Genomic DNA, 26,488 nt, shown 5'->3' with positions numbered 1-26,488 from the left:
CCCACCCAAGACCCGACTGAAGGCAACAGCCCACCGAGGGGGATAGAAAGCCACCGCACAGGCAGAGAGATCCCACGGGCCAGCGCCTGCGGGCAAACGGACTCCATCGATTCATACATAGCCGGGGAGCGGACTCCCGCTGCTAAGGAATAGGCAGTCTACACAAACATAACAAGGTGCAGGAAGAAGTCCAAGACCACCAACCCGGGTGGGGGACAAGACGCAGCTGGCTGTGGGCACCGACCACCATCAACTTTGTTCATCAGAGACTTGAGTGTGTCAGTAATCGTGAGTACAACAGTGCCATCCGGCCGCGCACCGCCCAATTACCACTCTCCCCAAGCGGGTCCCAGGGCCACCATCCCTGCCCACGGAGGGGTTAACATCTTGCTGCATCTCCCCCGGGTGCCCCGTAACTGCAGCAGTGGTGTCTACACCTTTACCACGTCCCGTGGGTGGCGTCACGAACTCAAACACGGCTTCGGCCGTACACCTACCTAACCACCCCCATCAAGATCGCCAGCATCCCCTTGCAGAGCGACGTGACCCCCGGGTCCGGAGGCGCTTGAGCCACCCACCAAATGAGGCCGGACCCGAGCGGCTCGGCTTCAGCCGAGAGCAGGGCGGTACATGTGGTAGCCCACCGATCTTGGTTGTTACACTCCCAGCCGCACCCTGCGCCCATACCTCGGGGGTCCATGCGGAGGCAGGGTGCCAGTGTGAGCAACAGCGCAGACACTGGGCACGGCCCTGCGGCGTGGCACGGACTTGCGGCTTCTAAATTTCGACGCAGTTTTCAATTTTGTAAAAATTGTGTAAGTGATATGTGGCCAGCGGTGTTGTGATTGTGTATGTAATAATAATATAATATTATATTATATATTGTGTGTCGCGACTGTGTATATAGTGTATGTGATGACATGCGTGGAGTGATAAGGAGATATTGTTTATCCCGTAATACCGTATGTAGTGTGAGTACTTGTATGATGGTATGTATTGGGCGATTATATGACGGTGTGTTAATATCATCTATGTAGTGTTACGGTTTGATTGTGTATGTATGGGGACAATGTGCGCAGGGTATGGATCATATATGCAGTGCATACATGTGGTATTAGTGTGTTTGCTGTGACTATATATATATATATATATATATTAGTGCCAGTGGTGCTATCAGTGTGGATTATTGCACCGTCACTAGCTCAGCCGGTGGTTGGCACTGGCAGCGTCCTCTGCGCTCCGCCTGCCGTCCCCGGGATTTGCATTGTGATGAGAGGAGGGGTAGCTGTAAGTCAGTCATGCTATGACATCTGTGTATCAGACACCAGGCTTGTGCCGGGCCCCGCACTCACCCCGGGGGGAGCCACGTACATCACAGTCTGCTGCCTGCCTAAAGCCCTCCAGCTCCGGCACAATGGGATGAAATGCCCTGAGGCCATCCCTCCCGTCTCCTGGCTGTCTCGCAGTTGGCAGCCACATCCAGGGTCTCTGCTACCCGCGGCTCGTCTCCTGTGTTTTCGGCTTCCACTATCAGCTGACGTTGTGGAGTCCCAGAACCCGACCCAACCCGGGGGAACCGTTCACCTGAGCGTCCCCCGCGCTGTGATCCCACCTCTACCCCTCCACATCCGGAGCTGACCAACCTTCGCCTGTCGGGGAACATGACAACAGCGGCGTATTAATATCCGCTCTTCACCAATCACAACTCAGCATTTTTAATAAAGGGCTTCTTATGGCTGAACGGTAAGAGATCACCGTAAGACGGGGCTTGAGGTAGTAGCTGTGGGGGGCTGCCGGGGAAGCTGTGGGGTCTGGACACATTATAGGGTTAATGTCATTGTCTCTTATTAGCTGGGTTACTTGTATTGTAAGATTTGCTTTGTGTTTTTGTTTTATATTGGCCATTGGGTTTTATCTTGTCCTATCACAAGGGTCAGTAGTTGCCTTCTAGTGCTCATTTTGGAGACCCCCCCCCCCAACTGGAGGGGGGAGAAGGGGTACACATGCATAAAGCAAGGCGTCTATACACTTTACATCTGTATGTACATATATGTTGTGTATGATAATCTCTGTACAGCGCTACGGAATATGTTGGCAGCTGGATATCCAGAAGGCTCACTGAGGCCTATTTGTCGGACTCCTTGAGTGATAAGATAGTAATAGCGATTTATGGGGCTGAGATATCACAGATCTATGTTTAGATCCAAGGGTGGACATAGAATTGGTGCAGCCAGGGGCCCAAGAGGCAAGGGGGCCCACTTCTACTTCCAAAACAGGTGCAATTTTGCTTTCTTAGGAGCTTTTGGGCAGCAAAGGGCCCCTATATTGTTCTTGCACAGGGGCCCTTTACTGTCTGTGTCCATCAGTGCTTAGATTAGATGGGGTCCAACATCCGGGACTCCCCAATCAGCTGTTACCACATCCCGTGATCGCCGCAAGTACACGGTGTATGGAGCTGGAACACCATGTAGTGGCCGGTCTCCGATGCGGCAGCTCAGACTCTATTAAATTGCATGGGAGCTGAGCTGCGGAACCTAGAACGGCCACTATGCAATGTATGGAACTGCCCATGACACCAGTTATCCGCTGATCATCGGTGGGGGGGGGGGCATGCTCGGTGACTGACCCCAAACTATTTGACATGGATACCTATCCTTAGGAAAGGTCATCAGTATCACAGTCTCAGACAACCCATTTAACAAAGCCAATGCCACAATAGAGATGAATGTAAAAGAGGGCTGCCCAACGACATGACAGGTTCTTTGGTTAGTTTTCTACAATATGTTACGATCCTGTGATCAAAGGAACTCCAGTAAGGTTACAACACAGGTGAAGAGCACTTTAAGACTAAAATCACACTCTGTTCACTAGCTAAGCCAGCCCCTTTTCCTATCACACTCTGATCACTCGCTAAGCCAGCCCCTTTTCCTATCACACTCTGATCACTCGCTAAGCCAGCCCCTTTTCCTATCACACTCTGATCACTAGCTAAGCCGGCCCCTTTTCCTATCACACTCTGATCACTCGCTAAGCCAGCCCCTTTTCCTATCACACTCTGATCACTAGCTAAGCCAGCCCCTTTTGCTGTCATGCTCTGTTTCCTAGCTAAGCCAGCCCCTTTTGCTGTTGTGCTCTGATCACAAGCTAAGCCAGCCCCTTTTCCTATCACACTCTGATCACTCGCTAAGCCAGCCCCTTTTCCTATCACACTCTGATCACTCGCTAAGCCAGCCCCTTTTCCTATCACACTCTGATCATTAGCTAAGCCAGCCCCTTTTCCTATCACACTCTGATCACTAGCTAAGCCAGCCCCTTTTCATATCACACTCTAATCACTAGCTAAGCCAGCCCCTTTTCCTATCACGCTCTGATCACTAGCTAAGCCAGCCCCTTTTCCTATCACGCTCTGATCACTAGCTAAGCCAGCCCCTTTTCCTATCACACTCTGATCACTAGCTCAGCCAGCCCCTTTTCCTATCACACTCTGATCACTAGCTAAGCCAGCCCCTTTTCCTATCACGCTCTGATCACTAGCTAAGCCAGCCCCTTTTCCTATCACGCTCTGATCACTAGCTAAGCCAGCCCCTTTTCCTATCACGCTCTGATCACTAGCTAAGCCAGCCCCTTTTCCTATCACGCTCTGATCACTAGCTAAGCCAGCCCCTTTTCCTATCACGCTTTGATCACTAGCTAAGCCAGCCCCTTTTCCTATCACGCTTTGATCACTCGCTAAGCCAGCCCCTTTTCCTATCACACTCTGATCACTAGCTAAGCCAGCCCCTTTTCCTATCACACTCTGATCACTAGCTAAGCCAGCCCCTTTTCCTATCACGCTCTGATCACTGGTTAAGCCAGCCCCTTTTCCTATCACACTCTGATCACTAGCTAAGCCAGCCCCTTTTCCTATCACGCTCTGATCACTAGCTAAGCCAGCCCCTTTTCCTATCACGCTCTGATCACTAGCTAAGCCAGCCCCTTTTCCTATCACGCTTTGATCACTAGCTAAGCCAGCCCCTTTTCCTATCACGCTCTGATCACTAGCTAAGCCAGCCCCTTTTCCTATCACGCTCTGATCACTAGCTAAGCCAGCCCCTTTTCCTATCACGCTCTGATCACTAGCTAAGCCAGCCCCTTTTCCTATCACGCTCTGATCACTAGCTAAGCCAGCCCCTTTTCCTATCACGCTCTGATCACTAGCTAAGCCAGCCCCTTTTCCTATCACGCTCTGATCACTAGCTAAGCCAGCCCCTTTTCCTATCACACTCTGATCACTAGCTCAGCCAGCCCCTTTTCCTATCACACTCTGATCACTAGCTAAGCCAGCCCCTTTTCCTATCACGCTCTGATCACTAGCTAAGCCAGCCCCTTTTCCTATCACACTCTGATCACTAGCTAAGCCAGCCCCTTTTCCTATCACACTCTGATCACTAGCTAAGCCAGCCCCTTTTCCTATCACGCTCTGATCACTAGCTAAGCCAGCCCCTTTTCCTATCACGCTCTGATCACTAGCTAAGCCAGCCCCTTTTCTCTGCTGCTGCACCAGCTGAGTGGCAGCCAGACCCTTTTAGTGCACATCACTGACTCGGGGATGTGGTGGAAGCTTTCTCCCACGCCAAACTAAATGTAAACACAGAGCTGCTGTGACCGGCACTGACAGCAGTACGTCAGACATGCTTTCATGATGGAAGTATATCCGTGAAATGTATTAATTACCATTTTACATATGTATAAGACAAAATATTGCACCTGTTATGGTGCCCCCTTGTGGTGTTTTGATTCCTCTTCAGAACGACCACCTGATATATCCAGTAAGATGATTTCGCCTCTCATGTGCTGGTAATTATTGTCCGCCCTGCGCAGTATTATTGTCCGCCCTGCGCAGTATTATTGTCCGCCCTGCGCAGTATTATTGTCCGCCCTGCGCAGTATTATTGTCCGCCCTGCGCAGTATTATTGTCCGCCCTGCGCAGTATTATTGTCCGCCCTGCGCAGTATTATTGTCCGCCCTGCGCAGTATTATTGTCCGGCCTGCGCAGTATTATTGTCCGGCCTTCGCAGTATTATTGTCCGGCCTTCGCAGTATTATTGTCCGGCCTTCGCAGTATTATTGTCCGACCTGCGCAGTATTATTGTCCGCCCTGCGCAGTATTATTTTCCGCCCTGCGCAGTATTATTGTCCGCCCTGCGCAGTATTATTGTCCGCCCTGCGCAGTATTATTGTCCGCCCTGCGCAGTATTATTGTCCGCCCTGCGCAGTATTATTGTCCGCCCTGCGCAGTATTATTGTCCGCCCTGCGCAGTATTATTGTCCGCCCTGCGCAGTATTATTGTCCGCCCTGTGCAGTATTATTGTCCGCCCTGCGCAGTATTATTGTCCGTCCTGCGCAGTATTATTTTCCGGCCTGCGCAGTATTATTTTCCGGCCTGCGCAGTATTATTTTCCGCCCTGCGCAGTATTATTGTCCGCCTTGCGCAGTATTATTTTCCGCCCTGCGCAGTATTATTGTCCGGCCTTCGCAGTATTATTGTCCGCCCTGCGCAGTATTATTGTCCGTCCTGCGCAGTATTATTGTCCGTCCTGCGCAGTATTATTGTCCGTCCTGCGCAGTATTATTGTCCGGCCTTCGCAGTATTATTGTCCGCCCTGCGCAGTATTATTGTCCGCCCTGCGCAGTATTATTGTCCGCCCTGCGCAGTATTATTGTCCGCCCTGCGCAGTATTATTGTCCGCCCTGCGCAGTATTACTGTCCGCCCTGCGCAGTATTATTGTCCGCCCTGCGCAGTATTATTGTCCGCCCTGCGCAGTATTATTGTCCGCCCTGCGCAGTATTATTGTCCGCCCTGCGCAGTATTATTGTCCGTCCTGCGCAGTATTATTGTCCGTCCTGCGCAGTATTATTTTCCGGCCTGCGCAGTATTATTTTCCGGCCTGCGCAGTATTATTTTCCGGCCTGCGCAGTATTATTGTCCGGCCTTCGCAGTATTATTGTCCGCCCTGCGCAGTATTATTGTCCGTCCTGCGCAGTATTATTGTCCGTCCTGCGCAGTATTATTTTCCGGCCTGCGCAGTATTATTTTCCGGCCTGCGCAGTATTATTTTCCGCCCTGCGCAGTATTATTGTCCAACTTTCGCAGTATTATTGTCCGCCCAGCGCAGTATTATTGTCCGCCCTGCGCAGTATTATTTTCCGCCCTGCGCAGTATTATTGTCCGCCCTGCGCAGTATTATTTTCCGCCCTGCGCAGTATTATTGTCCAACTTTCGCAGTATTATTGTCCGCCCAGCGCAGTATTATTGTCCGCCCTGCGCAGTATTATTTTCCGCCCTGCGCAGTATTATTGTCCGCCCTGCGCAGTATTATTGTCCGCCCTGCGCAGTATTATTGTCCGCCCTGCGCAGTATTATTGTCCGCCCTGCGCAGTATTATTGTCCGTCCTGCGCAGTATTATTTTCCGGCCTGCGCAGTATTATTGTCCGCCCAGCGCAGTATTATTGTCCAACCTTCGCAGTATTATTGTCCGCCCTGCGCAGTATTATTGTCCGCCCAGCGCAGTATTATTGTCCGCCCTGCGCAGTATTATTGTCCGCCCTGCGCAGTATTATTGTCCGCCCTGCGCAGTATTATTGTCCGTCCTGCGCAGTATTATTGTCCGCCCTGCGCAGTATTATTGTCCGCCCTGCGCAGTATTATTGTCCGCCTTGAGCAGTATTATTGTCCGCCTTGCGCAGTATTATTGTCCGCCCTGCGCAGTATTATTGTCCGCCTTGCGCAGTATTATTGTTCGCCCTGCGCAGTATTATTTTCCGGCCTGCGCAGTATTATTGTTCGCCCTGCGCAGTATTATTGTCCGCCCTGCGCAGTATTATTGTCCGCCTTGCGCAGTATTATTGTCCGCCCTGCGCAGTATTATTGTCCGCCCTGCGCAGTATTATTGTCCGCCTTGAGCAGTATTATTGTCCGCCTTGCGCAGTATTATTGTCCGCCTTGAGCAGTATTATTGTCCGCCTTGCGCAGTATTATTGTCCGCCCTGCGCAGTATTATTGTCCGCCTTGAGCAGTATTATTGTCCGCCTTGCGCAGTATTATTGTCCGCCTTGAGCAGTATTATTGTCCGCCTTGCGCAGTATTATTGTCCGCCCTGCGCAGTATTATTGTCCGCCTTGAGCAGTATTATTGTCCGCCTTGCGCAGTATTATTGTCCGCCTTGAGCAGTATTATTGTCCGCCTTGCGCAGTATTATTGTCCGCCCTGCGCAGTATTATTGTCCGCCTTGAGCAGTATTATTGTCCGCCTTGCGCAGTACTACAGTCCTAGTGATACTACAAGATCAGAGTGGTGGTACTGAGTATGTGTGCCCACCAGGACACGGCACATTAGGTGGGCCTTCTGAGAGGGAATCGGATGAACAGCAGGGGGCATGATAACAGATATGTAGCTGCTAGATCTATACACATGAGTATTATTTTAAATTTAATCTCATTTACATTGTGTTCCTTTTTGGATGTGTAGTCTCCAGACGGCCCCGGTAATACGCAGGCCGGGTATGAGTCTGGGCATGTGACGTACACTTATCCCCATCAGTCTGATTTGTTTGTGCCAGGTCTCAATAGCCCGGCGCTGCTCCCGATCACGGCCTTTGTCAGCAAAGCAGTATTATCCGGCGAATCCCTTTAATGCTTGTTTTGCTTTGTCATTTGTAAGCGAGGATTAAAGGTCTCCATACATGTGCTCTGCGGCAGAGCTGTAGTGTTTGCTGTGATGTGACCGGGCAGCACACAGCCGACCCTTGTTCCTTGGACACTCGCAACACCAACCTCCATCTTTATCATCCTTTCTGGTCCTGATCTGCGATCTAAGATGACAGTAAATGGTGGGGATTGTTCTACTGGACTTTACAGATGTAGCAAAGACGTCTGGTATCTTCATCACTGGCCTGTTAAAGGGGCTGTCCAGCATAGAAAAGAGTTTTTAAAGGCATCTTTTACAATAAAAAATGTTGGCATACTCATCCTTCCAGCACCCCCATGGATCCAGCGCAGGTCACTCCAGAGATCTTTGCCAGCTCTGAAAGCAATGCCAGAGAACCGCTGCAGCCTGTGATTGGCTGCAGCACTCAGGTGACTAGAAGGCTGTGTCAGAGCAGAGATCACTTCTAGACCCCTAGAACAGCCGACACTGGGTCCATGAGGGGCGCTCAAAGGTGAGTATGACACTGTCTTTTATTTTAATCTTGTTCGTCCATTAAAGGGAATATGTCACCAGGTTTTTGCTCCCCCATCTGAGAGCAGCATAATGTAGAGACAGAGATCCTGATTCCAGCAATGTGTCACTTACTGAGCTGTTTGCTGTCATTTCGATACGATCAATGTTTTATCTGCTGCAGATCTAGCAGTTATTTGACTGTGGAACTCTTAACCAACCCCGCCCCCAACACTAATTGGCAGCTTTCTGCCCATGTACAGTGTACACAGAAAGGGTGGGGGTGGGGTTTACAGATCTCATGAATATGCTGAACTACCTGCAGCAGACAAGTAGTCCTGTAGTAATACTCTCCTGCTGATTAAACAGTGATTTTATCAAAACTACACTAAGCAAGTGACACATCGCTGGAATCAGGATCTCTGCCCCTATATTTTGCTGCTCTCAGATTAGGTGGTGAAAGATTCATTTTAATAATATTTTTACGAAAGTGGACAACCCCTTTAAAGTATTACATTGGTAGAAAAAAAAGTAATTAAATTATTATTATTTTATCTGTTTTAGAAGACATCCCTGGAGGGGGCCATATTGCCAGCACATCCATCTCCGGTTTTCGTGTGTGTTGTCTGTATACAGCTTCATGGCAGCTGGAGTGCATGCGAGTTAGCAGACAGATAATTGTCCTATATTATTCCATTCTCCGGGAAATGATGGAGGGCGGCTTCTTCCCCTGAGACCGATGTTGTTTTCCTCCTTTATCTAGGCTGATAGCTGTACAATGGAGCAGTTACTACACGAGGTGTCTGCTGCAGATTCTGTCCCAGTCTACACAGCAAAGCTACAGGGGAACTGTAAGAAAGAAGTCACAGACTAACATGTGTGCTCTTGTGGCCAGTTTTCACACCGGCCGCGGCACGGCCCGATGATGCCTTTTTCTTACTGGAAAACCCCACCTGAGAATTGTGCACACATTATTTTAGCTTGGACCTGAGGGATGTAGCCCACCAGTAGCAAGTTCAGCGGGTTTTGCAGTCTTCTGTATTGTATGCAGCCTGATTTCGCTAGTGCACCTCTCCTGATTGTGATCCTCAAATATAACCGCCATCAGGACAGGAACAAAGGATCTTCTAGGAAATAGACTGGAGCAGACAGGTGTTTACTGGCAGGTGCTGCTGAAGACTGGCATAATACCGCCACCTGCCAGACGCCCAGGACAATTAGAAACCATCAGTGTTTATCTCCCCACCAAACTAAAGGACAATAATCGAACAGGCCAGATCCTTCTCTCCCCTATGTGCCCACCGCTCGGATCATTATTTGTGCTCCTACTGGAGATAACCGAATAGAAGTGTGCCCATCGCCCCATTTATTACCTGTGGTACTGCTAGAAATAGCTGAATATATGTGTGCCCATCGCTCCGTTCATTATCTGTTGTGCTTGTGGAGATAGCCGAATAGAAGTGTGCCCATCGGTCCATTTATTACCTGTGGTACTGCTGGAGATGGCTGAATATATGTGTGCCCACAGCTTCGGTTATTACCTGTGGTACTGCTGGAGATGGCTGAATATATGTGTGCCCACAGCTTCGGTTATTACCTGTGGTACTGCTGGAGATGGCTGAATATATGTGTGCCCACAGCTTCGGTTATTACCTGTGGTAGTGCTGGAGATGGCTGAATATATGTGTGCCCACAGCTTCGGTTATTACCTGTGGTACTGCTGGAGATGGCTGAATATATGTGTGCTCACAGCTTCGGTTATTACCTGTGGTACTGCTGGAGATGGCTGAATATATGTGTGCCCACAGCTTCGGTTATTACCTGTGGTACTGCTGGAGATGGCTGAATATATGTGTGCCCACAGCTTCGGTTATTACCTGTGGTACTGCTGGAGATGGCTGAATATATGTGTGCCCACAGCTTCGGTTATTACCTGTGGTACTGCTGGAGATGGCTGAATATATGTGTGCCCACAGCTTCGGTTATTACCTGTGGTACTGCTGGAGATGGCTGAATATATGTGTGCCCACAGCTTCGGTTATTACCTGTGGTACTGCTGGAGATGGCTGAATATATGTGTGCCCACAGCTTCGGTTATTACCTGTGGTACTGCTGGAGATGGCTGAATATATGTGTGCCCACAGCTTCGGTTATTACCTGTGGTAGTGCTGGAGATGGCTGAATATATGTGTGCCCACAGCTTCGGTTATTACCTGTGGTACTGCTGGAGATGGCTGAATATATGTGTGCCCACAGCTTCGGTTATTACCTGTGGTACTGCTGGAGATGGCTGAATATATGTATGCCCACAGCTTCGGTTATTACCTGTGGTACTGCTGGAGATGGCTGAATATATGTGTGCCCACAGCTTCGTTTATTACCTGTGGTGCTGCTGGAGATGGCTGAATATATGTGTGCCCACAGCTTCGTTTATTACCTGTGGTGCTGCTGGAGATGGCTGAATATATGTGTGCCCACAGCTTCGGTTATTACCTGTGGTACTGCTGGAGATGGCTGAATATATGTGTGCCCACAGCTTCGGTTATTACCTGTGGTAGTGCTGGAGATGGCTGAATATATGTGTGCCCACAGCTTCGGTTATTACCTGTGGTACTGCTGGAGATGGCTGAATATATGTGTGCCCACAGCTTCGGTTATTACCTGTGGTACTGCTGGAGATGGCTGAATATATGTATGCCCACAGCTTCGGTTATTACCTGTGGTACTGCTGGAGATGGCTGAATATATGTGTGCCCACAGCTTCGTTTATTACCTGTGGTGCTGCTGGAGATGGCTGAATATATGTGTGCCCACAGCTTCGGTTATTACCTGTGGTGCTGCTGGAGATGGCTGAATATATGTGTGCCCACAGCTTCGGTTATTACCTGTGGTACTGCTGGAGATGGCTGAATATATGTGTGCCCACAGCTTCGGTTATTACCTGTGGTACTGCTGGAGATGGCTGAATATATGTGTGCCCACAGCTTCGGTTATTACCTGTGGTACTGCTGGAGATGGCTGAATATATGTGTGCCCACAGCTTCGGTTATTACCTGTGGTACTGCTGGAGATGGCTGAATATATGTATGCCCACAGCTTCGGTTATTACCTGTGGCACTGCTGGAGATGGCTGAATATATGTGTGCCCACAGCTTCGGTTATTACCTGTGGTGCTGCTGGAGATGGCTGAATATATGTGTGCCCACAGCTTCGGTTATTACCTGTGGTACTGCTGGAGATGGCTGAATATATGTATGCCCACAGATTCGGTTATTACCTGTGGTACTGCTGGAGATGGCTGAATATATGTGTGCCCACAGCTTCGTTTATTACCTGTGGTACTGCTGGAGATGGCTGAATATATGTGTACCCACAGCTTCGTTTATTACCTGTGGTGCTGCTGGAGATAGCCAAATATGTGTGCCCATCGCTCTGTTCATTATTTGTGGCACTGCTTCAGACAGTCGACTATAAGTGTGCCCACTGCTCTGTTCAGTATCTGTGGTACTGCTGGAGATAGTGGAATATGTGTGCCCATCACTAGGTTTAGTATCTGTGGTACTGCTTGGGAGAGCTAAATATAAGTGTGCCCACCGCTATGTTCATTATCTGCGGTACTGCTAGATATTGCTGAATATACGGTAAGTTTGTCCACCGCTCCATGTATTAACTGTGGTACTGCTGAAGATAGCTGAATATAAGTGTGCCCACCGCATCCGTTTATTACCTGTGGTACTGCTGGAGATGGCTAAGTACATATGCGGCCACGGCTCCATTCCAATGGGGCATTCAGGACCCCACTCCCTGGAATGGAAGGGGTCCCCGCAATCTCAAACTTACCAATAAGGATGTGTTTTAGGGTTGGTTTGAATCAATTTGCAGAACCTGCTCCAGTAATGTCAGTAATTTAGGGTCGCTTGATGAGCCCTCCTCTTACCTGCCGGTACCCGCGGCTTTTCTTTTGATTAGCTGCCCTGTCACGTCATCACATGTGTCAATCTGCAACTATTACATCGCACCAGGCCGGCCAATCAAAAGAAGCGCCACGAATGCCGTCAGGTCGGAGTTGGCTCTCAGGACCCTTGTCCAGCGGTCACAGATTACCGACATGGCCGATGTATCTGGAGTGGCGATAACCCTTGATCTTTGGTGACAGACTTCAGAGGTGATGTCACGATTTCAGTTTATGACCGCTGCATCCAATCACTGGTCTCAGCAGCTTGCAGTGACGACATTGGCATCATCGATTCACTAGGACCAGTGATTGGCTGCAGATATTGTGTTGTAGTCACATCACTGCTGTAGCTTGTCCATAAAAACCAAGGCAGCGGCGGAAAGCTGATGGTGTGTAATGCCTACGGTGATAAAAATGTAACACTGAGGCCAGTGATTGTCTGCAGCGGTCACATGAGCATGATTCGCATGTCATCACTACAGGACAGTTCAGAGAATCCACTAAAACTATGAAAAATCTCTTCTTTTATAGATTTGGTTTAGAGTGCAACAAAAGAAAACTTTTTCCCTCACCCTATGACGGCACCACGATATAAGGGTGCCGTCATGGGTTCGGAAAAAACACATTACCGGTAAGTAATTACGTATTTTTCCCTCACCCTATGACGGCACCCTTATATCGTGGTGCCGTCATGGGTTCGGAAAAAACACATTACCGGTAAGTAATTACGTATTTTTCCTCACCCTATGACGGCACCCTTATATCGTGGTGCCGTCATGGGTTCGGAAAAGACACATTACCGGTAAGTAATTACGTATTTTTCCTCACCCTATGACGGCACCCTTATATCGTGGTGCCGTCATGGGTTCGGAAAAAACACATTACCGGTAAGTAATTACGTATTTTTCCTCACCCTATGACGGCACCCTTATATCGTGGTGCCGTCATGGGTTCGGAAAAAACACATTACCGGTAAGTAATTACGTATTTTTCCCTCACCCTATGACGGCACCCTTATATCGTGGTGCCGTCATGGGTTCGGAAAAGACACATTACCGGTAAGTAATTACGTATTTTTTTTTTTTTAAAAAAAATAGTGCCATGTGAACAGGGCTTTGTCGGCTGCGTCTCCTTCCCTCCTCCTTCGTACTCGTCGCTCCGTATGCCAAGACAATACCTGGAGTTCAGATTTCCATTTTGTTGCTGTAAAGACATTCCTCTCTGGATCGGATTCAGACTAATTTCCTTTTATTGTTTGTGTTTCTTTTCTTTTTTTTTTTTTATTGATTTTCTGGATTAAAAGCAAAATGAGTTCTTACATTTTTGCAGAACGTCTCTGGGGCACGGCCGGGGCGCTGCTATTTTTGTTACTATTCTTCATTGTTTTTATAAAGGATAAATTTAGAGGCAGGCGGAGAATTCTTCCTAGTCCCATTTCACAGTCTGGTAGTCATCCTAGGTCATTGCTGTCTCCTGAGCAGAATTCTTTTATTAGGCCGGATGGCTTTTCTGTACGTGGCAGAGGGAAGTAGCGCAGCATGAATGTGTTAGATATGGAAGCTTTGTATATTAGCATATATGCATATTTTATTTTATACATTCTGCCTCGTCTCGTCACTTTCCTACATGGTTTCAAGGCCTGTTTATTTGTCTTTTTTTTTTTTAAATTTTCTGTTCAGATGCGATTACAGTCCCTTGAGCTGGGTGATTTTTCTCAAAAATTGGTAAACTTGAAAAGTCCTCGTAAAAAAAAACAAAAATCAACTTTGCAAATTATTTATTAAAAGAACAGAGAGAATTTTAATTCTATTGTTTATTAATCATTGCCTAGGTTACCAACCACTTCTGCAGTCTATCAGCGATGGCCAGTCTCCTAGGAAAGGCCTACAAGTGCTTTCTGAATAGAGCTTTTAAAGGGAATCTGTCACCAGGTTTTTGCCCCCTAATTTGACAGCAGCATAACAGAGGGGCAGGGATCCTGATTCCAGCAATGTGTCACTTACTGTGCTGCTTAGTGTAGTAGTTATGATAAAATCACTGATTAATCAGCAGGAGATTATCATTACAGGAGTACTTGGCTGCTGCAGGTAGTCCAGCATATTCATATATAACTGCTAGATCTGCAGTAGAGAAAACATTGATCTTATCAGAAAGACAGCAAACAGCTCAGTAAGTGACACATCGCTGGAATCAGGGTCTCTGCCCCTACATTATGCTGCTCAGTAAGTGACATATCGCTGGAATCGGGGTCTCTGTCCCTACATTATGCTGCTCAGTAAGTGACACATCGCTGGAATCAGGGTCTCTGTCCTTACATTATGCTGCTCAGTAAGTGACACATCGCTGGAATCAGGGTCTCTGTCCCTACATTATGCTGCTCAGTAAGTGACACATCGCTGGAATCAGGGTCTCTGTCCTTACATTATGCTGCTCAGTAAGTGACACATCGCTGGAATCAGGGTCTCTGTCCCTACATTATGCTGTAAGTGACACATCGCTAGAATCAGGATCTCTGTCTCTACATTATGCTTCTCTCAGATGGGGGAGCAACAACCTGGTGACAGATTCCCTTTGAAGGGTACCTTTAACCAGGTTTTTTTCCTTATAAGCTGCATTCACCACCAGTGAGCTCTTATATAATGCATTCTAGAATACTGTATATAAGATCCCAGGCTGCTGTATAGAACATAAAAAACCTTTATTATATTCACCTAATGAGGTGGTCTGGTGCAATGGGCATCACTGCGCTCGATCAGGCGCCTTCTCTATCTTGTGCAGTTGCCGTCCTCCGCCCCAGCCCCGTGTGGATGACATCCTACGTCATCCACACAGAGGCCTCCATTGCGCTCCTGCTCAGCCATACTTTGATCTGTTCTGCTAAGAATGATCAAAGTACTGTAATGTCCAGTGCGAGGAAAGGTTAAAGACCGCCTGCGCATGTGCACTAGAATACCTTGATCTGCCTTCAGCAGGGCAGAGAGAAGTGCACATGCGCACAATAGTGGCCTCTGTGTGGATGACGTAGGACGCGTAAGGCTAGTTTCACGCTTCGTTGAACGGTATCCGTTGCATTGCGTTGTGTGACGGATGCAACGGATGTGTTGCATATAGTGGCACAACGGATGCTGCAAAACAACGGAATCTGTTTTGATTTTTTTTTTTTTTTTACAGTTTCACCGGGGGCAGACTATTGTGAACGATCAGTTGATCGCTCCCAGCAGCCGGTCGCCAGGTGATCAGCCGATCGCTCCCAGCAGCCGGTTGCCGGGTGATCAGCTGATCGCTCCCAGCAGCCGGTCGCCGGGTGATCAGCTGATCGCTCCCAGCAGCCGGTCGCCGGGTGATCAGCTGATCGCTCGGCCGCCGAGAATGTGTGCGGGGGGTGGGGTAGGTGGAGACGAGTGGGTCCATGGCGCTGAGGACAGGTGAGTGTGTGTGTGTGTGTGTGAGTGTGTATACATGCGGAGTGGAGTGCGGGAGGGGGCGGAGCCAAGCGGGGAAGTGTCGGGCTCCCTGCACACGTAGCCAGGGTAAATATCGGGTAACCAGACTAAGCACTTTGCTTGGTTACCCGATATTTACCTTGGTTACGGGTGCAGGGAGCCAGAGAGAGCATGCGCAGTGAAATCCTGAGGATTCCGCTGCTCAAAAAACGTTACATGCTGCGTTCCTCCCGCTAAGTGGAAGCAACGGAGCGTCGCCCAGCGGAAGCAACGCAGGTCCTTTTGGCACAATCCGTCATCCATACAAGTCTATGGGAAACAGCGGAATCCGTTAACAGATTCTGCTGTTTTCCAAAAGGGTGTATTGTGACGGAAGGAAAAAAATGCAAGTGTGAAAGTACCCTAATCCACATGGAGCTGGGAAGGAGGACAGCAATGGAAGACAGTGAGGAGACGCTGGACCCAACCGCCCCACAGATGAGTATAATAAAGGTCTTTTTTACATTCTACAGCGGCCTGGGATCTTATATATAGTATTCTAGAATGCCATATATAAGAGCCTACTGGTAGTGGCCGCAGCTTATAGGGGAAAGTCCTGGTGACAGGTTCCCTTTAATGCCACTCTGAAGGTCAATGCTACAAAGGCAAAGTTTTGGCCATTGATATAACGATACCGCTGGACAGAATTGTCAACCATTAAGGCTATGTGAACATGTTACCATTTTTTTGTGACCACAAAGATGCAACGTTTTTGGCCACAAAAAAACGCACAAAAATGCACCTGCGACAAAAATACTGCGTTTTTGGCTGTGTTTTGTTGCGTTTTTGATCACTGCATTTTGCTGCGTTTTTCCAATACATTGCATGGGTGGAAAAACGCAGAAAAGAATTGACATGTTCATTTTTTAGCTCAAAAACGCAGCCAAACAAAACTGCACTGTGCGGACAGCAAAAAGGAAATCTCCTAGGCTTTCCTGGGGAAGGAAGTCCATGCAGTTTTGAGGCCAAAAATACACCCGAAAAACGCGGTAAAAAAACACTTCTCGGCCTTTTGGCTAATGATTAGAACTTGTGGCAGATTAAATAAAATATATTTATTTAAAAAAAAAAAAACGCAGCATGCGCACATAGCCTAAATCAGGAGCACACCGCTTTCTGGCAAGCAGGAAGTTGGAAGGCACGGGAGCGTCGTGCTCCTGAGCAAATATCTTGATAATTTAAAGGGTTGTCCACTACTCGGACAACCCCTTATTCATAGGGCGGCACGGTGGCTCAGTGGTTAGCACTGCAGCCTTGTGGTGGCTCAGTACTGCAGTCTTGCAGCGCTGGGGTCCTGGGTTTAAATCCCACCAAGGACACCATCTGCAAGGAGTTTGTATGTTCTCCCCGTGTTTGCGTGGGTTTCCTCCGGGTTCTCCGGTTTCCTCCCAGACTCCAAAGATATACTGATAGGGACTCTAGATTGTGAGCCCCAATGGGGACAGTGTTGCCAATGTATGTAAAGCGCTGTGGGATTAATAGCGCTATATAAATGAATAAATATTATTACGGGGGAACACTATTCTCCTTAAGGAGACTTTGCAAGCCAGTCTGGCTGCCAGGTAAGGGGACTTATAGCTGCAATGCCCCTCTGGGAAATATTCAAATTGTCTCTCCAGTAAAGGAGACAAACTCTAGCACAGCGCCACCTATTGGAAGTAGCGATCCTAAAAGTCACAAGTGGATTTTTGACAATCCTTTGCAATATGACTCAGGATATATAAGCCAGATCAGAATCCCAATTTGCAGACACGGTGTTTCGGGGTGCTTGCCCCTCGTCAGTGCAAAGTATGGGGGTGTCTGATCTGGCTCATGAGAAAGCTATGTGGGGACCACGGGGGAACACTATTCTCCTTAAGGAGACTTTGCAAGCCAGTCTGGCTGCCAGGTAAGGGGACTTATAGCTGCAATGCCCCTAAAATTCCACGGGGGAACACTATTCTCCTTAAGGAGACTTTGCAAGCCAGTCTGGCTGCCAGGTAAGGGGACTTATAGCTGCAATGCCCCTCTGGGAAATATTCAAATTGTCTCTCCAGTAAAGGAGACAAACTCTAGCACAGCGCCACCTATTGGAAGTAGCGATCCTAAAAGTCACAAGTGGATTTTTGACAATCCTTTGCAATATGACTCAGGATATATAAGCCAGATCAGAATCCCAATTTGCAGACACGGTGTTTCGGGGTGCTTGCCCCTCGTCAGTGCAAAGTATGGGGGTGTCTGATCTGGCTCATGAGAAAGCTATGTGGGGACCACGGGGGAACACTATTCTCCTTAAGGAGACTTTGCAAGCCAGTCTGGCTGCCAGGTAAGGGGACTTATAGCTGCAATGCCCCTAAAATTCCACGGGGGAACACTATTCTCCTTAAGGAGACTTTGCAAGCCAGTCTGGCTGCCAGGTAAGGGGACTTATAGCTGCAATGCCCCTCTGGGAAATATTCAAATTGTCTCTCCAGTAAAGGAGACAAACTCTAGCACAGCGCCACCTATTGGAAGTAGCGATCCTAAAAGTCACAAGTGGATTTTTGACAATCCTTTGCAATATGACTCAGGATATATAAGCCAGATCAGAATCCCAATTTGCAGACACGGTGTTTCGGGGTGCTTGCCCCTCGTCAGTGCAAAGTATGGGGGTGTCTGATCTGGCTCATGAGAAAGCTATGTGGGGACCACGGGGGAACACTATTCTCCTTAAGGAGACTTTGCAAGCCAGTCTGGCTGCCAGGTAAGGGGACTTATAGCTGCAATGCCCCTAAAATTCCACGGGGGAACACTATTCTCCTTAAGGAGACTTTGCAAGCCAGTCTGGCTGCCAGGTAAGGGGACTTATAGCTGCAATGCCCCTCTGGGAAATATTCAAATTGTCTCTCCAGTAAAGGAGACAAACTCTAGCACAGCGCCACCTATTGGAAGTAGCGATCCTAAAAGTCACAAGTATTATTATTATTATTATTCATCACAATAATTCTCTGTGCAAAGTGATACCAGTTATAATCCTGCTCTCCTGGGACTCACTTGACAATGTTATGTCATGTAGCCCTGCAGCCAATCAGCGGCTTCTTCACTGTTACTTCCTAATGTGGCATAATAATGTCACATGAGTCCCGGGAGACCAGGCGTCAACATCGCTGGAACAGTAACAGTACCGGAGGGGAATATAGGTTGTTATTACTCTCCTTTGGAGAATATAGTGATTACAAAGGTGTTGTTCAAGTAGTGGACAACCCCTTAAAGTAGGAAATTTGAGTGCACCATTCAAGATACTCATCTGGAGGGCTCCACACATCACTGCATTATCTTGGCAGTTGATTTTAATGGCAGTGGTGTAATGCTTCATTTCACCTGCGGAGGTGCCATAGAGGAACTGAACCCTTTTTTCCAGCATTGAGACATTCTGCCATCAATTAATCCCTGGGAAAACCTTCAAGAAATAAATAAGTAATAAGTGTCCTTTAGCAACATACTCAAGTGGTAGAGAGTAGTGTTGAGCGGACCCGGACTTGAAAAATCCGGTTCTGAGCAGTTTCAGCCTTAGATCCGGGTCCGACCCGGACACGGGATTCCGGGTGCACGATCCGGATTCGGCATTTTTTTTTTTCTCCCTCTCCCTCTCTCTCTCTCGTCCCGGATTCCACTCCTCATTCACATAAATTGGCCCGGATTCCGGATCGGATCTCGGACTTCCGTGTCAACCCGCCACTGATCCGCCGGACCCGGATTATTAGCAATCCGCTCAACTCTAGTAGAGAGTAGTTAATATCAAAGGATATTTCTGTGAATACTCACCAATAAAATGTCCTTACCTTTACAATTCTGTGCATGGACATGTTGGCACAGAGTTGGCGGTCATATGGCACGGAGCTGGTGGTCATATTGCACGTCGCTGTGAGCACGGGAATATCTGCAGGTCTGGAACGTCGTCATTTCTTTTCTCCTTTCTCGACTTTCAAGGAGTTTTCTCACAATTGTAATCTTGCCCTATTGTTCCTTGCTATCAAAGTAAATCATATCTCAAGATTTAATCAGGCAAAATGAAATGTTCTTCTGCGGTCACCCCACATTATATGCTGCATGTTTGATTGCACCTTGTTGCTCATAGTTTTTAAAAGCCCAAAGTATTTATTTGGTAACAGTAAATTTGTGGCAAGTGGGGCAGTATGGCTCCCATCTTAGACATTATGGCTTATCCACCTCCCAGGATTCCCATGTATCTGGAGATTGGAGCCTTGTCTTGTGTCATTATCACCTACCCCATGGCACAGAAATCAGACAAAATGAAAGGAAGTTGTCACTAGGCTCCTGATGGTGGGTGTGGACATTTTGGAGTGAATCATAATTCTACCATATGCAAGCTGAGCTGATTGATTTCATTCAGAAGTAACAGCAGGGACCGACACCTAGCGAAGTGCTGCATATCAAAAGCAACAAGTTTAGGTAATCCAATCACTGATGTGGACAGCTGAAAAGCGTTGAAATTTGCATACAAACAGTGTCAGTTGACAAATGGGCTAGGACCTACCCTGGGCTGCTCTGACACTTGATATATCCTGATATCTTCAGCAGCACATGTTAGAGAATGGAGGAGGCGAGAAAGTGCTGGATCACAGGCTACTGCATTGCATTATGGAACTTGTAGTAATAGCGTACAGTAAGCCTGGGAAGAGTAGGTAATGGATGTAAATATCAAAGCTGCAGCTGCAGACACCAAGTGATGCTATCTGCATGATAAAAGGTTTATATTACTATAATAGGAGTATGCATGCATAATAGCATGGATGATGATGAATAAAAATGAAATGAGTTAGGGTAATGGATAACTTCTTTAAATGCTTCTCCATTTCATTTAGCAGTAAGAGCAGGAGTCGACACCTAGTGAAGTGCTGTGATCTGCATTTCAAAAGGTTTAGGTAATCCAATCATTGATGTGAACAACTGAAAAGTGCTGAAATTTGCATAACCAAGACAGCTGCAGGGCCATACTGGCCATCTTGTAATTGATAGATGGGCTGGTACCTACCCTTGGCTGCTCTGAGACTTGGTATCTCCCAATATCTTCAGCAACACAGGATAGGGAATGCATGGGGGCCTGCTAAATGCTGGATTTCAGTCTACTGTATTGTATGATGAAACTTGTAGTAATAGAGCACAGTAATCCTGGGAAGAGAAGGTAATGAATGTACACATCAGAGATGCAGCTGGTAGACACCAAGTGATGCTATCTGCATGGGAAAGGGTTTATATTACTATAATAACAGTATGGATGTGGTTAGTGGCACATAATAACATGATTGATGAATAAAAATGAAATGAGTTAGGGTAGTGGATAACTTTTTTAAATGCTTCTCCGTTTCATTCAGCTGTAACAGCATGGGCTGACACCTAGTGAAGTGCTGCAATCTGCATTTCAAAAGCAAAAGATTTAGGTAAACCAATCACTTATGTGGACAGCTGAAAAGTGCTGATATTTGCATAACAAACACAGTGGCAGGGCCCTGCTGTCAATCTGGCAATTGATAGATGGGCTGGTACCTACCCTGGGCTGCTCTGACACTAGGTATCTCCCAATATCTTCAGCAGCACAGATTAGAGAATGGAAGAAACTAGCAAAGTGCTGGATCACAGGCTACTGCATTGCATGATGGAACATGTAGTAATAGAGCACAGTAAGCCTGGGAAGAGGTGGTGATGATGTAAACATCAGAGCTTCAGTTGGCAGAAACCAAATTATGCTATCTGCATGATATAAGGTTTATATTACTATATTAAGAGTATGGATGTGTTAAGTGGCACATAATAATATGATTGATGAATAAAAATGAAATAATGAAATGAGTTAGTGTCGTGAATAACTTCTTTAAATGCTTCTGACAGCTTCATTCAGCAATAACAGCATGGGCCAAGACCTAGTGAAGTGCTGCAATCTGCATTTCAAAAGCAAAGGGTTTAGGTAATCCAATCACTGAAGTGGAAAGCTGAAAAGAGTTGAAATTTGCATAACAAACAGTGGCAGGGCCATACTGTCCACTAGGCAATTGATAGATGGGCTGGTACCTCCCCTGGGCTGCTGTGACACTTGATATCTCCCAATATATTCAGCAATTGAGGAGGCGAGCAAAGTGCTGGATCACAGGCTACTGCATTGCATGATGGAACTTGTAGTGATAGAGTGCAGTAAGCCTGGGAAGAGGAGGTGATTGATGTATACATCAGTGCTGCAACTGGGAGACACCAAGCGATGCTGTCTGTATGATAAAAGGTTTATGGATGTATTTAGTGGTACATAATAGCACACATAAAAGATGGAAATAAGTTAGGGTAGTGGATAACGTATTTAAATGATTGTAAAAACAAGAAACTCGGCCATTTACCCCTTATTAAAAAATCTTCTCAAGAATGGAGGGATTTTTCATTTTATAGTATACAGCTTGTTGCGTAGGTTACCGAGCACCTCTGCAGTCCCAGGCTGGCCATATACAAAAAGCCGCTTTACACGCTACGGGGGTCACGGAATATGTGACGCACATTCGGCCGCTGTAGCAATGTCGTTTGCGTGTGACACCTATGAGCAATTTTGAATCGTCGCAAAAACGTGCAAAATCGCTCATCGGTGACATGGGGGTCCATTCTCCATTATTGTTGCTGCAGCGTGTACCATGTAGTTCGTGGTTCCCGAGGCAGCACACATCGCTATGTGTGACACCGCAGGAACGAGGAACCTCACCTTACCTGCCGCCGCCCGCATTGCGGAATGAAGGAGGTTGGCGGGAAGTTACGTCCCGCTCATCTCCGCCCCTCCACTTCTATTGGGCGCCCGCTTAGTGACGTTGCGGTGACGCCGAACTGACCACGCCCTTAGAATGGAGGCGGATCACCGGTCACAGCGACGTCGCTAGGCAGGTAAGTAGTGTGACGGGTCTGGGCGATGTTGTGCGCCACGGGCAGCGATTTGCCCGTGTCGCACAACCGATGGGGGCGGGTACGCACGCTAGCGCTATCGGTACCGATATCGCAGCGTGTAAAGCGGCCTTTAGGCAACACATGTTTGAAGCTGGACAGAGCGCTGGATTTAGCCAACGTCACCCCCCTGTGCTTCTCCAATGCTGACCAGTGACTGGAGCATGCCGCTGGTCCGAACTGTCAATCTGTAGCGGAAATTGACCCACTCTGCGGTTTATGCCGCCACTGACGTCGTTCTGCTAAATCAGCAGTGGATTAATCCCGCCTGTAGTCTACAAAGTGGAGGAAGTTATTGCACTTTTTGCGGCGTTGGTTCCCACAGATCTAATATTGAGATTGATTTTTTTGATTGTTGTGTGACGTCGATGATTTGTAAACTACTGATGCCAACCAGTGCACCGGCGTAATAAATTATCAGTGCAGCTAAAAATCTACGATACCGGCATTATCACAGTCCTGGCTGCATTTTGCTGCATTTTTGTTCTCTGCGTTTTTCCAATGCATTACATGGGGGGAAAACGCAGGAAAGAATTGACATGTCCATTTTTTTTTTTTTTTTTTTTTATTTTTTTTTTTAAGCTCAAAAATGCAGCTTAAAAAAAAAAGTTGAGTGCGGACAGCAGAAATGAAAACTCATAGACTTTGCTGGGGAAGCAAAGTCATGCAGTTTTGAGTCCAAAAAAGCGCAAAAACGCCACAAAAAACGCATTATGCGCACATAGCCTTAATTTTCCCTGCAGTGCCCCAACAGGAGAAATGGAGTATTACACTGTTCACATAAAAATTAATATTCTGACGCTAAAATTCACAAATGTGTCCGCTCACTTTGTAATCCTTATCCGCCTTTGCGAAGAGAGGGGGGTAATCAAAAATTATTTTCCTAAACCAAATAATCCCTTAAAGTTGAAATACTATATGATTTCAGGATTTGTTTGTTTTAAAAAAAAAACTAGGTGGCAACTGATAGGATGCAGTTACTTTATGTGGGCGGAACAGGGTGTCTCAGTGGTTAGCACGGTAGTTCAGTGGTTAGCACGATGGCTCAGTGGTTAGCATGGTAGCTCAGTGGGTGGTACAGGGGTTAGCGTAGTAGCTCAGTGGTTAAAATGATGGCTCAGTGGTTAGCATGTTAGCTCAGTAGTTAGCACGGTAGCTCAATAGTTAGCATTGTAGCTCAGTGGGTGGCACGGAGGCTCAGTGGTTAGCACTGCAGTCTTGCAGCGCTGGGGTCCTGTGTTCAAATCCCACGAAGGACACCATCTGTAAGGAGTTTGTATGTTCTCCCTGTGTTTGCGTGGGTTTCCTCCAGGTTCTCTGGTTTCCTCCCACACACCAAAAACATACTGATATGGACTCTAGATTGTGAGCCCCAATGGGGACAGTGTTGGCATTGTATTTAAAGCACTGTGGAATTAATAGCGCTATATAAATGAATAAATATTATTATTACTATTATTATGTGCCCCCTCAGGCACATCAGGGTTTTCAGATTCCTAAAAGAGCAAATCTACTAAATTATGGAAACAGTGGGAGGCAGGGGCTCTCCAGTCTGGCAGTAACACCCCATTTGAGAACTATAATAATCGAAAAATATTGGATGTTGCCCAATAGTCATATAATGGTTGGGCCATAGGAGAGTAGAGTGCCTGTGATAACATGGCAAATATCATGTGGTTTCCTACGTTTTGCCGTTTCTCGTGTGTTTCACCTGTACTCCCAGCTGTTTCACAGCAACCCGCAGGTTTCGCCACACAGCACACCTTCATCACAGGAACCCTGCCAATCACAGTGGAAGGCTGTTATATTTTTAGCAATATTATTAATGAAGATGACGAGAAGGATTTTTTGAGGGGAGATGGGTAAAAAAAATTTATTTTATTTTTTCAATATTTTAATTTTGCTATTTTTTTCCCATCAGTGCTGAATAGACGACACCTTGCTGGAACCTGTGCCAGATCCTTACCTTCTTATGTTCGGGAATCCTTCCTAATGGACCCCATAATTCCACTGGAGGCTTGAGATGGACTGGGACCCCTCTGCAGCCATGCAAGTGGGAATGCGTGTTGTGCGAGGAGTTGACTGGAAATGGGCAAACCAGGACAATGGCGAGGGCAGCGTAGGTACCGTGGTGGAAATTGGACGGCAAGGCAGCCCTACCACCCCTGATAAAACCGTAGTGGTTCAATGGGATCACGGCACTAGGACAAACTATCGCACTGGATTTCAAGGAGCTTACGACCTGCTGCTGTACGATAATGCCCAGACAGGTATGTATTGACACAGAAAAAAATAAATAAAAATAAAATATTATATATATATATATATATATATATATATATATATATATATATATATATATATATATATATATATATATATATATATATATATATATATATATATATATATATATATATAATAAAATGGTGAGTAGTTTGTATATACTTTGCTTTACTCATCTTGTACTGGTCTTGAGTTTCATTTATTATTATAAGATTTAATTCATTCTTATTTAAGAAATGTATTGACCTTTATTATGTATTTATTATTTAATATAATATTTATTTATTTATTTATTCATTCACATCTAAAGTAAAAAGTACTTTTGCTAGTTTCTTCCTGGAGTCTGTATGTGGTGTTTGTGCTGAGCCCTAACTGGTCCACAATGCACTGCTCTATGGTAAAAGAATTATACAGTGGAACCTTGGTTATCGAGAACAATCTGTTCTGGGACTGTGCTTGTAAACCAAGTTACTTGTTCAGCAAAGCAAGATTTCCCATAGGAAATAATGGAAGCTCAGACAATTCCTTCCACAACTTGTGCAATGTCCCATCCTGGTCCCCTATTGTGCCATTCCACACACACGCACACACACACAAACATACACACACATAATGCTCACCCTACCTTTGGTTCCCTCGCCGGCCTCCTGGGTCTTGTAGTTCGCTGGTACAGGATGTGTATCGGGTAACCATCGCGACTGATGCCGGAGCTTCCGCTTTCAGCGCTTCAGCAGTAGACATCATATGCAGGAGCCGCTTACCTCTGATTGTCCAGAGCGCTGACATCAAAGGCATGAGCCACTTACCTCTGATTGTCCAGAGCGCTGACATCAAAGGCATGAGCCACTTACCTCTGATTGGTCAGAGCGCTGCCTTTGAGAAGCAGCTGACAGCGGAAGCTCCGGCATAGGTTGCAATGGTTACCGGATACACATCCTGTACTGGCGGACTACAAGAACCAGGAGGCCGGTGATGGAACGTAAGGTGAGTATAATATGTGCGTGTGTGTTTGTGTGGACTGCAAGAGCGGGTCAGAGCGCGGTGGATATACGGAACCGGAAGTGTGTGCGGTGAGTAGTTGCACATACGGCAAAGATTGCTCGTAAACTGAGTTACAAATTTACAGAAAGCTTTGCTCGTATAGCGAAATACTCGCACATCGGGTTACTCGGAAACCGAGGTTCCACTGTAGTAATATATATATATATATATATATATATATATATATATATATATATATATATATATAATTACCTATGCAAAAAAAAAATGTGCAGAATGCAATAATTGGAAAAAAAAGTATAAAAAACACTTTTTATTGGTGTATCGTTATTAGACAAGCATTAAAATTTACAATGCCTGACACAAAGAATCTGTCACATGGTCTATGGGGATATTAGGAAACCAGGGCTCCTAGGCTAACCCTAAAGCCGGCGTCACACGGTACGATATATCGGACGATATGTCGGCGGGGTCACGTCGTTAGTGACGCACATCCGGCATCGTTCGAGATATCGTAGCATGTGACACCTCGGAACGACTGTGAACGAGCAAAAATACTTACCTTATCGTTGCTCGTTGACACGTCGCTCATTTTCATAATCTCGTTCCTC

The 26,488-nt window shown here is 46.8% G+C and overlaps 1 protein-coding gene across 3 annotated transcripts in view; it reads left to right on the top strand.

The window, feature by feature from the left end:
• The window catches only part of MIB2 (MIB E3 ubiquitin protein ligase 2), a 128,527-nt gene that overhangs the window by 50,838 nt on the left and 51,201 nt on the right, over positions 1–26,488 (top strand). For 2 of the 3 annotated variants that reach the window (XM_075328736.1, XM_075328734.1), the window contains exon 2: positions 24,511–24,859. In XM_075328736.1, coding sequence (XP_075184851.1) covers positions 24,613–24,859 — 247 coding nt within the window. In that variant the 5' untranslated portion in view covers positions 24,511–24,612. Of the gene's footprint in view, positions 1–1,276; positions 1,744–24,510; positions 24,860–26,488 lie in introns of those variants that run through there. The other variant, XM_075328735.1, reaches the window with a different exon arrangement.

Source organism: Anomaloglossus baeobatrachus, chromosome 11 (assembly GCF_048569485.1).
Source record: "Anomaloglossus baeobatrachus isolate aAnoBae1 chromosome 11, aAnoBae1.hap1, whole genome shotgun sequence".
Taxonomy (NCBI): Eukaryota; Metazoa; Chordata; class Amphibia; order Anura; family Aromobatidae; genus Anomaloglossus; species Anomaloglossus baeobatrachus.
This window is presented reverse-complemented; position numbering and strand designations above follow the sequence as displayed.